The sequence below is a fragment of the Limulus polyphemus genome, unplaced genomic scaffold (genome assembly GCF_000517525.1).
Source record: "Limulus polyphemus unplaced genomic scaffold, Limulus_polyphemus-2.1.2 Scaffold1285, whole genome shotgun sequence".
NCBI classification, from domain to species: domain Eukaryota; kingdom Metazoa; phylum Arthropoda; class Merostomata; order Xiphosura; family Limulidae; genus Limulus; species Limulus polyphemus.
This window is the reverse complement of record NW_013666895.1, coordinates 43,221-55,500: the sequence shown is the minus strand read 5'-3', so window position 1 is coordinate 55,500 and position 12,280 is coordinate 43,221. Positions and strand designations below refer to the sequence as shown.

Sequence of the window (12,280 nt, the reverse complement as noted above, 5' to 3'; positions counted from 1 at the left end):
CCAAAACATACATATCTCTGCTGACATTAATAGCTAGAATCCCACATTGAGAAGACAGAAAAGCTGGCGAGGACAGAGACCATACAGAAAGCGTCTGCAGAGAACAAATATGTACCACAAGAAATGTTATCAAAGTGGGGAACACCGCAATACATCCAGAATAGGTATGCTCTTTACCCAGAACTACAGAAAACTGAAAAGGGTGGAATATAATACAAGTATGATGGTCCAGCCCCGACCAAGCAGCCAAGGTTCCACAACTTGGGTTGGATTTAAGGGGTCATGGTATCCATATCCCACATCGGTGGCCAAGGCAGTTGGACTGCAGATATATATATATATATATATATATCTTTGTGATAGTATTCCTACCAATAACCACAGAATGATGCATTTCAAACCACCAGATTTATGAAAGAAAGAAAGCAACACCAAAATGGACAATCCTTCTGATCAACCTGATGAAGTCCAAAAGGCAACATCCCAGACCTGGATTGATGGGATCATATTTTATACTCCACCAAAGTCAAGAACTCGTCCAGTCTGGATTTACAAACAGTTGTCTTTACTCCTTCACCAAGTGGGCAAGGTGAATTCCATTTACCATTGGAATTAAGAAGAGGATGTGGAACACTGTCCCACCAAGGACCAAAGATGGGACCACGTTGCATTCGATTTACGAGGAGATAGTGGACCCCCCTGCATGAACAACATAAGACCTGACAATGTTCATAAGAGGGTCCAAGCACCTCCCACCGGATAGCTAAGCATCAAATCAGAACTGGTTTATCGAGTATGCTCCCACGTAGGTTGGTCTTGCTCCTACTGACATCTGGGAAAAAAACTTCCAGGGACCCAGGTAGGAGTGTTCCCAACTTTGCCCTCTTCTCCGAGAATGGAGAAAACTGAACACTCCAAAGGTAAATCGTCTGTCCACCACCCCAGAAAGGTCGAGCCAAGAGGAAAGAAGAGAAGCATCACATTCTGTCATACCTTGTCTCCTAGCAAGGGACCTGACAAAAGGCATGCGTGAAGCTGAAGGGAAACCAAGGCTGAGCTGGCTAAAACAGATCCACCAAAAGAACTCAACACAAAGAGGTGTTGATGAGGGAGATAACTTTGGGGAAGAGATGCATAGGTGGGAAGGCAATAAGCATCTTACCAAGAGATTGGCAATCCTTAGCACAACCAAAACCCTTATTTATAGGTTACAAAAGCTGTTAGGATTACAAGGCATGCAAGGCAATGAGACATGTCATCATGCTGATTCTATGCAAGAAAGTCACACAGTTATGGACAACAGCATTCCAAGGCATCAAGAAGAACTGGGAGAAACAGTGCCATTCTCTAGAAAACTTCAAGCAAATATATACTAAAAATGAGTGACTCAGGGGCATGAAGTACAACACCTGAATCCAAGTTCAGTAGTCCAGTGTTCACTGTAGTAAAACACTTGACAGGAGAGTAGCTTGGTGACTGGAGTACAACTGTAGTCAAACTAAAGTGATGTTTCCACCTCACAGAGAACCATGCAATCACGGGATCACATCCAAGGATCAAAGTACAAAGTTCATGAGACATTGGCCACTTATGCAAATGATCCCAATACCTGCATAGGAAAACATATCTCAATATGACATTAAGATATCAAGGAAGAGAAATTCTTTAATGTGCAAATCCATGAAGCACTAAATGGATATCTCAAGGACATTGTGTCCTCAAATTAACTCATTGTTGGTGCAACAAGATTCATAGTAGTCATATCCAATAAGTTGCCAGGAAAGAGAAATATGCTTTAGAGGCAGCCATATCTCACTAAGCTTTAAACACTTGATCTACTGCTGCAAGCAATGCCAGGTATTATGGATAGCCACACTGGTTACCAGTAAATAATCAGTGCCATCCAGGTGCTATAGCATTGGTAACATACACTACATCTGCAGTAGTCAAATCCCTAAATAACAAGGATGGAGTATGTTTTAATCTTCAGCTGTTTGATCATTTGGTAAAAACTGTCCATATCCTACTACACAACAGGAAATATGATAGGTTTATTTTCATCCAATTGCCAAGCAGCAGCAAGGCAGCCAACAATGAGCAGAAGTTATGTCTGCTCTAGCTAGTTGAATTGTGTGGAACTTGGGATGGTTCTGGTAGTAAACTCAAGCAGGTGGCAACAATTAACTGTTTCTGGCAGATTGAAGTATAAACAGCACATGATGGTATGGTTAAATATGAAATGCATGTTGCTTAGTTTGTGAAATCTTAAACACAGCCATAGTAAATGTGCTAGTTATTACATATTGTTACAATCATATATTCAAGAAAGATGTTTCTTTAAACTTAAGCCACGTGTGTGTGTGTGTGTGTGTATAACATGTATGTGTGTGTGTGTGTGTGTAAATCTTTATGTGAAGTTATATTTTAAAAGATACTAGTTTTGCATAGGAAGACTTTAAAGACACGTGTAATACTATTGCTCTTATTTACATTTATATAACATGTACACACACACAGGTTTCAAGAAACTTACCTTCTTTACACGCAGCAACAATAAAATAGGGAATCTTGCTAGAGGTAAAAGTTGGGTCGCAGCTGCATACTCCATTAGAACAAGTAATGTAGAGAGCCATACAATCTCTATCTGATGAACATGCTGTTCCTATAAATTCTATCACAAAAGAAATTCAAGTACATTGAGATTATTCAATTTTCTATACAAAACGTTTTAGCACAAAGTTAAACATTGGGCCATCTGCGCTCTGTGCATCATGGAGAATTGAATCCCTGATTTTGGTGTTGTAAGTCCATCAACTTACTGTTGACCCACTGGGGAATTTTATATTACTTTTTTAAACTAAATTTGTGCTTACAGTACTTATGAAATAGTTAATACAAAAAACAATGGTTGTGGGAGAGCTTGCATGTAATAGCTCACACTTGTTAACTAAGGAAACTATAAAGTGTTATATTGTTCTAGATGCAATTATCTCACAACAATGATTTATATATTAAATTTTTACTTTTAATCTAATAAAAAAGTAGAGAATATACGAGGTCTAAAATAATGTTCTTGGGGTTTGTGGTGCAAAGTTGTGTTATAAATTATACAATTCTTGCTGGTAAACTTAGGCATAAAACTGAAATGATTAAATTTTAGCACAATAATTTTCAATGACTTTCTAAAGGAAGTCTTTTTATGGTAAATATGATACTAGACATAACATTATATCTGTGCATTTTGTTTTAATTTCAAAATACTAATTTCAATACTTCTAAATTAGCAATGAAGAAAATTATGGTAATTTTCCGGAATTTTAGATTAGTAGCTGTGTGAAGGTGCCTATTTCTAGTGTTTTGGAATTCATATTACACCAAAAAGTTTGCTAGAAAATGCAATAAAATATAAATTTATAGAAATTGTTGCATTAAGAACAATAAGTCTTTAAAATTTTGTCACTGAAAATAACACATTTACTGCTGGCAAGATTCTCCTAAAGGGAAACTAGTTTGGGTGAAATTCCTTCAAAGACAAAATAATGCAGGAAGGAAGCTCTTTTGAGGTCAACTGAGTACCTTGAAACATGGGTTAAAGTGTCAACGAAACATATGGTAATATAAACTACATCAGTAAGAGCCTTAGCTGAGGAATACTGCGAGGTAAAAAAGTTAACATTTTCCTCACCTGAAATTGTGTTTCAGGTAGACACCTTTATAACAGAGCCTTCCACCCTTCCTCTCCACTTCTGGTGTGTTTCTTTTGCCTCATCAAGAATGAGCCTTTGTTAATACATGAGGTGCTCATGGGGATCTACTACACTTGGAGGATGTGTCATCCTCTTATTGGTGGAGAACAATTGTCTAATGTTAACATTTATAGATATATGTTTGTTTGTTTTGCATTTCGTGCAAAGCTACACGAGGGATATCTACGCTAGCCATCTCTAATTTAGCAGTGAAAGACTAGAGGGAATGCAGCTAGTCATCACCACCTACTGCCAACTGTTGGGTTATTTTTTTACCAATAAATAGTGGGATTGACCATCACATTATAACACCCCCACAGCTGAAAGAGCGAGCATCTTTGGTGGGACACGGGTTCAAACCAACGACCCTCAGATATAGATATTTAAAAAGATAGCTCTCTCTTTGTATAAATCATTAGTTAGACTTCACTAGGAATACTTTGTACACATTTGATCTCTTTATATAGCAAAGGATATTGATTTACTGGAAAGAGTTCAGAGGAAAACTACTAGGATGACGGCACTACAGAAGAGATGCTGAAGAGACATGCTGAATCAGGGTAAGAGACAAAGAAACTGAAGCTCAAAGAAAGAAGAATCATTATTATTAAACACCACAGAATAAAACTGTCAAGGTCTTGGGGGAACAAGGCAACTGGGATTCGATATGAAGTGCAAAGAAAATAGTATCTGTAGAAACACAAAGACCAGGAAAGAGGGAAAGAGAAGATAGTCAATAGGAGAAGAAGACTCATGCAGCATGGTAGCCCAAAATTCAGCAAAAAATAATGGAGAAAGAATGTCACGTTCTTGTGTAATCAAAGCAGCAAAGAATAAAGTCTAATGCTAACTGCATCATATACAATAAAGTACACATTATTAAATGTATGGGTTGAAGTTTACTTCAAGGCTTGGCACATGTGCAAAAAATCTTTTTATAAGTAGTATGAAATAATAGCTATTGGTTCTTTGTAGAAGTAAGTAGCATTTCTGAAGCAGAGCCTATGTACATTCTATTGACAAATGCACAAAAATTTGTTGACAGCATGAGAGCAACTTCACAAGGAAAGGCTTTTAGTATTTCAGAGATAAGTCTACATGATTTGAAAGACATTTTTCTGGTATAAGACCTGTTTAATAATTGACTAGTTCATGTTTAATGTTTTTACCTTAAACCTAAAAAAAGAAAACAAGATTACTTACACTTTTTTTTTTTGAAATAAAGATTATTCAAAAGTAGAATATATAATAAACAAAGGAAATAAGTCAAATTAAGGAAAAAAAAAATTAATACAAAATAAATGAAAATCATATCTCACTATAAATGATTAATCAACTTAATTAGGAAAACATTAAAATTATAAAAAAAAAGCTATGATAAACTTTTATGATTCACTGTTTCTGAACTGTTCAAACAAGATAAATGACACTTAAATTTTTGGAGATTTTAGGTATAAACAGGATAAACAATTCAAATGTTTTACTTTTAAAAATGAAAAAAGTTGATACGTACTCTGACCTAATTCAGATGCTTCGGTTCTAGAAAACTGAGAAAAACACCACATGACACAACAGATAAGAAGCAACAACAATCTGACATCTTTCTTAGAGCCAGTCACCATGGTCTTGCTGAAATTCATTTTGTGAACTCTGTGAAAAATGGAACAGTAACAACTTACAACATTTATGTATAAACAAACATATTTTTAAAATCATAGAGCAACAGAGATGTCACAGTCATATTGAAAATGCCTACTCTATAACTTACAGAAAGGAAAAAAAACTTCTGTCAAACAGATGATATTAATAGAGAAAAGAAAATTCAAACCACTGCTTAAGTACATAATGAAATTTTAAAAACTACTACCTCTAAGTACATAGTGTGGCAAGAAGAGTTTTAAACTCGTGAAAATAAAATGAGTTAGAGATGGATATTATGAACTTCCCTTCTGAACTAGTACGTTTATTCTATTAGATCATTGTGCCGCTTTAAACAATTTGAAATATTTCAGCACAGCAAGGCCCTTTGTGTAATTTATTATTTGTAATGAGGAAATCATTAGCATAAGTTACATATTATTAATATTTGAAACCAAATTCATATCTTTTTCATTTATAAACATTAGTGTGTTTACAACCATTGTCTTTAAAGATACAGTTATTGTTTATTTTATTCATTTTTAGAAAGTCCTTGATAAATGTAAAATTCCCTACAAACAGACTTTTAGCCAGCAACCTGTCTTTCTTATGGAAAGTTGTCAATTAAAATGGGGAAAACTTGAATAGACAGATGATAAGACAAGCAAAAATATTAAATTAATTTCAGTACAACAAAAGTATGTTCCTCAAGAACACAGAAAATGGAAATTATCTTAGTCCTATACAACTTAATAAAATATTTGGTTCCTACTGTTCTTCTCTTATGTATTGTTTACAAGTATTAATGTCAATCAGTACTTTAACTGTATGTACTTAAGCATTTATGGTATTAAATGGTATTCCAACCACGATTGAATTAAACATTAATTTCAAAGTTGAACTGAAATTGAACTTTACTTACAAAATGACTTAAAATGATAATTTTTGAATAGGAAATTTAATCTTATCTGGATTGGAGAGTTGTCACTGTTGGAATTACTTAACCAACTTCCATGAAACTTTGTAAAGACTTCCTAAATAGCATCTAGGTTTGGCTTAAAAACATTCATATAATTTGAATCAGTATTCCTGTCATTTTTTTAGGTTGTGAAATGTTCATGTTATTATGAGACAATGTTATGAATAAACATTAAAACTACTTCTTTTCATTTGAGCATTACAATTTTTCTTATCATGAATCAAAACATTCCATTTTATATATCCAGTCAGTTTCAATTAGATTGATATTAATTAACATTTTTCTTTTCATACTGTATTTTACCAATTACAGTAGTCACCATTTCTGACTATAAATCGCAAAAACAAATAAAAAACTGACAAAGATTTATTAATTACTCTGGACCTCTCTTTTAAAATTGCATCATATATTACTTTTGTCAGGAAAGGTATAAATCTTTTTGCTAACAATAATATTGGTTAAGATAAATTATATTTAACAACAATCTTGGTGAAGATAATTTATATCTAACAATTATAGCTTCCTGTCAATAAATTATAAAAACATTATCTATGTACATTGTTTGAATACAATAAACTTCAAAATAACATTCAATACACAGCAACTTGAGTCATCAGAATCATTTTCCATTGCCTACCAATTATAAGACTAAGTTATAGACAAGTCAACATTCAAAATTTCCCCTTAAAGATGGAAGTAACATTTTTTGAACCAGAAAAGTAGGATAGTCAACCTGGTTTCATCAAGGGAAAATTTTGCTTTCATAATCCTTTGAAGAGATTACTGCTTATGTAGATGAGAGTACAAGTGTGGATATGGTGTATCTGGATTTTCAGGAAGCATTTGACAACAATCTTGATAGCTATAGGGGTAAGTTGGCTCATTGGATAGAAAGGAGATGAGATGGAAGAAGGTAGAGAGTTCAGTCAAACTGGATTACTTTCACAAGCAGGGTACCTAAAAGTTGTTTTTGATTGACATCAATGACATAAATGAAGCAATGATCAATAAGGTACTTAAACTTGCTAATGATATTAAGGTCTTGGATGTGACTGGCTGTGAGAAAGATACTGCTGCTCAACAAAAAATGGCAGATGGCTTTTAATTATAATAAATGCAAGATAATGTGTAGGGGTTATTAGAAATTGAATTATACATACAAGTTTTCTGGTTCATCAATCTCTTTGGCAAACCAAGCAGTGTGCTGTTATAGAGGCAGGGCAAATAGGATTTCAGGTTGCATCTGCAAAAAATACTGAATACAAGTCCAAAAGAGGTTATAATGTCACCATATGGGTCACTGGTTAGACCACATTTGGAGTATTTTCTTCAGCTTAGCTTAGTTTTCACTTGTTATATAAGGTTTAGAGAAGGAGTACTAGGATAATACATAGGATGAAGACGTTTTCATACAAGGTCAGGTTAAGATCTCTGAAATGATTTTCTCTTGAAAAAAGAAGAGTTAGAGAGGATCTGATTAAAGTGTTTAAAATTTTTATCGGAATTGAAACTGATGCATCGTTGATGCTGGATTTGCTGCTTAGCATGTGAATATCACTTTTCCAGTGTTTATGAACTGTCTTTATGTGTTAACAAACAGTTTCCAGTATTATTCAATGTGGTCTTATTGAGCTAGACAAGGCTATTGTAGATGACCTGGTCACCATGTTACAGAAGTAGATCATTATAGGTGGTTGGTCTTTGGAATGGGTTGCCTTCGGATGTGATTAGTCCAGTAAATTTAAGGGAGTTTAAAGGAAGGTCTGTTCTCACTTTATATAAACCATTATTTAGACCTCACTAGCAATACTGTGTACACATTTGGTCTCTTTATATAAGAAAGGATATCGACTTACTGGAAAGATTCCAGAGGAAAATTACTAGGATGAGGGCACTACAGAAGAGTGAAGACATTTGAAACTAAACTTTTGAAGTTTTTGGAATATGTCATTTAATTTCTGAAGATGTTAAGGTTTTGGGTGCTGCTGACTGTGATGAGAATGCTTATACTTTACAAAAAGAATTTATATGAGGTGAGTTGGGCAAATAAACAGCAGATGACTTTCAACTATAAAAATGCAAGGTAATGCATGCAAGATATGATTTTGATGGGAATAACCTTACTGTTATAGAAGAAAATGATGTTAATGTTCTGGAGAATTAGTCTCTTAAACCATTCAAGCAACATGCAGGTGGTAGTGGTAGGCCAACTAGGGTTTTAGGTATATCTATAGAAATATTTAATACAAGATTATCGATCTTATAGTTTCATTGGCCTAATTTGGAGTATTGTGTTTAGTCCCAAACCAAATCATTTCCTGAGAAAGGGCATTGAATTGTTGGAAAGGGTTCAGAGGAGGGCTACTGGGATGTAAAGGTTCATACAAAGACAAATTAGGATCTACAAAATTATTCTATCTCAAAAGCAAAAAAAGTTAGAGGAGATCTTATTGACATGTTTAAGATTGTTAAGGTGACTGATTGTGCCGTATGTAATGGTGAGAATGGTAGGATTAAGAAACATAAATAAACATTTTTAGCAGGATTAGAGTCATCTTCAGTTAAAATAATTTATTCTTTTAACAGGGTGTGGTTGGCCTCTGGAATGGGTTACCTTCATATGTGGTAGATGCAGTAAATTCAAATAACTTTAAGGGAAGGTTTGATAAACATTCAAATTAAAAGGGCTTTTTTTTTTTTTTAGTTTAGTGAGTGGGACAGCCGAGATAGATAAACAGGTTCCCCGTTGTTCTTAAATTATATATTATATTATCTTATAGGGATAGGTTAAGAGCTCTTAATTTCTCATGAGAAACAAAGAGTAAGAAATAATCTTATTAAAATTTACAAGATTATCCAGGAATCAATAAAATAAAGGCCTCTAATATCTTTGAATTTGTACTACATTCTAAAGATAACAGGATTAGAGGACACAAGCTTATGACTGAAAAAAAGACAGGCTAGGCTCCAGTTAAAATAATTTTGTTTTTCGAACTGTGTGGTTGGAGTTACAGAATGAATTTCTGTTGGTAGTAATGGAAGTATGCACTTTACAAGAGATTAAAAAAAATCAATCATTTTCTCAAGAGCATGTGTGCAGGGACAATCTTAAAAGACAAAATGATCTCTTGTTATCTGTATATTAATCTAGTTACCTAGCCTATCTTCTGACCCCCAAAATATGCAATCTCCCCAAGCAATACTTTATGTGGAACCTTATCAAAAGCCTTCTGAAAGTTCAAGTATATCAAATCTACTGCATTCCCATATCAAAATTAAATCTTTTCAAAGTTTATAAGACCCAAACTTTCCTTTCTTGTGTAAATAAACATTTAGAATTTATTCAGTTACACACTCTTAATTATCTCTCATGTACTGAAGTAATAATAACTGATTGGTAATTAGTTAATCTTCAGTCTTCTGGCACTTCATCATTATTAATTTATTTATTAAAAATTAGGGATAGTGATTGATAAATCTATTATTCTGTTTCATTCATTACCCTAGGATAAATATTATCTGCCCAATGTACCTTATCTTCTTTTATTTTTATCTTGAATCTTACAACTTAACATTCATATATCTATCCTACAAAAATTTAAAGGTTCCAAACTAACTGCATAATCCACATCAAATCATTTTACAAGTTTTCAACTCTTACCAAGATATAAAAACTTGTGTCAAAATGAGAAGTATGTATACATGCTTCCAATGCTTAAAACATTTACTTCTAATATTCCAGTTAATATTTTCAATCTTACAAACAAACAACTCACAGCATGACTTCCCAATACCCTAAGAATTCTTAATAAATGAATTAAGAACAAAAAGAGTACAAGTAATAATAGCCACAATTATGGTGGCAACAGTAAAAATGGCCCCAATGACGACAGCAACAGTAAAAATGCAAAGTGAGAAAAAAGCATTCTTTCTTACAATAATAATAAAAAAAAATAAGCTAGACAGTATGTTTATGGCTTTACATTAAATAAATATTTTTACATCGTTGCATTATCATTATTACTGTTATTTTTATCAGATACAAAATCAAGGCCTCCTTCTCACTCTTTCTGCACTCCAGAGAAAAAAGTCCAAAATTCTCATGCCTCTTCTTGTAGCTTAAAATTATAAATGTTTTACATCAGATAATATTCAAGTTGCTGTATCTGTGTTGTTTCCAACATCCTTACATCTTTCTTGTAATATGGGACTAAAAATTTAACACATTACTTCAAAGGAGGATAATCAGATGCCTGGTAGAAAGTGCAAATGAGCATCTTTCTTTCAGTTTCTATTAGCTACAGACCACAACCAACACACTCTTTACATTTCTTTTGATCTCAGCAGTACATCTTCACTCAAAATAGTATTAACTGATAAAATACAAAGGGCATCAAGACATGTTTATTTTTACAGAACAAATATGGTACGACTTAATACAAAATAATTTCACGAAGTATGGAAATATTAAGTTAACTTGTGTTTCTTAGAAAGTTGAAATAATAGAAATAAGCAATTACAGGATAAACTAAACAAGCTTTTTCTTCATGCACAAATGATGACAATAAATTTAAATAGCAAATTTTAACAGGTGTAAACTGAAGCCCTTCAAAATTTAAAAACTGCATGAAAAGCACAACAATTAACGTGCATATGAAAACAAGTCACATCTTTTCATAATATATTCAAAAATAACATAATTAAGAAATATGTGCCTTGTGCTACTTTTACCGTTCTTCATCTTTCATTTAGTTCACTTCATTAAGGATCTATGGAATTCAAATGAACGAAACTTATTGGAAACTGAAACACATGCTTAGCCCCAGATAACAACGTTTCTAACAACACTCACCAAATCTAAGTAAATTATAATCAATAAACAATGTACACCTAGGATCCCATTCCCAACCGATCTCCTAAATTAACTTGTTGCCCCTTAAATTTAAAAGTTATATTTCTGAGGCCAAATTCCAAGTTAAAATTATACTTATATTATTCATTAGTAAATTATTAAACTTAAATATTAATTATTATGATTATTATCATAGTACCGTCAGTGGCATTATATATATATTTGCAAAAAAAATTACAAATTCGGCGTGACTTCGAAAACGCATCAAATTGAAACTAGCTTTTCCCACATCTTACCTAACAAAGTTTTATGAATGTCATAATGTTTTAACTCTCATGAAATTAAAAAGAAGTGTTATTATTACTATAAGATACATATGTTATCAACAATCTCATCATTACCTTAACGTTTAGAAAAGTCTTGCACAATGACTTCGATCCACCTGCACTGAGGAAACTCTAGTATTGAAGACTCAGTGTTGATGTTTGAGACATTTGGTTGTAACATATGACGTCATTCGCGTATATACTACTGTTTCTCAAGTCTCAATGATTTAACTCTTTATACCTGGGGATGCTTTTCGAACACATTCATAGCAAATCAAACCGTTACGGTAGAAAGGTTTCACATTCGTGATTACTGTTTACCCGATACATTTCCTTATAATACTTTAAGTTTAAAATTATGAAATTTGCAGGTATATTAGAAATGAGTATGATATACTTACTAAAAATCATAGGAATATTTTGTTGTTGTTTTTCTTTATGGATACTAACATTTAAATTTAAAATTAAAGTAACAGTTTGAAAACTTCATACTTAGAACCGTCAGGTAGTTTGGATAGTTTTTATAATCTAATAAACTTTTGGTCTAGCCGTCTCTAATTTGAATGTGATATATTACAAAAAAGACTACTCTTATTAGACCGAATTGAGGGGGGGGGGGCTTGACTATCTCTAATAACACAAACAAGGCCTAAAAATGTAGAATGTGTTTTCGCCGATAATGAAACGAGAAACCACGGAATTTCAGTTCCACAGTCGGACACGCTACCCATTGGGCCGC

General features: G+C 33.2%; 1 protein-coding gene across 3 annotated transcripts in view; it reads right to left on the bottom strand.

Moving 5' to 3' along the window:
* Positions 1-11,696, bottom strand: part of LOC111086643 — a 46,048-nt gene extending 34,352 nt beyond the window's left edge. Inside the window, exons 1-3 of one of the 3 annotated variants that reach the window (XM_022390334.1) lie at positions 11,617-11,696; positions 5,260-5,396; positions 2,534-2,671 (exon numbers count right to left, since the gene is read on the bottom strand). In XM_022390334.1, the coding sequence (XP_022246042.1) occupies positions 2,534-2,671; positions 5,260-5,386 (265 nt within the window). In that variant the 5' untranslated portion in view covers positions 5,387-5,396; positions 11,617-11,696. Of the gene's footprint in view, positions 1-2,533; positions 2,672-5,259; positions 5,397-11,094; positions 11,191-11,511; positions 11,574-11,616 lie in introns of those variants that run through there. The other 2 variants (XM_022390335.1, XM_022390333.1) reach the window with 2 other exon arrangements.
* Between the last annotated feature and the right edge of the window lie 584 nt (positions 11,697-12,280).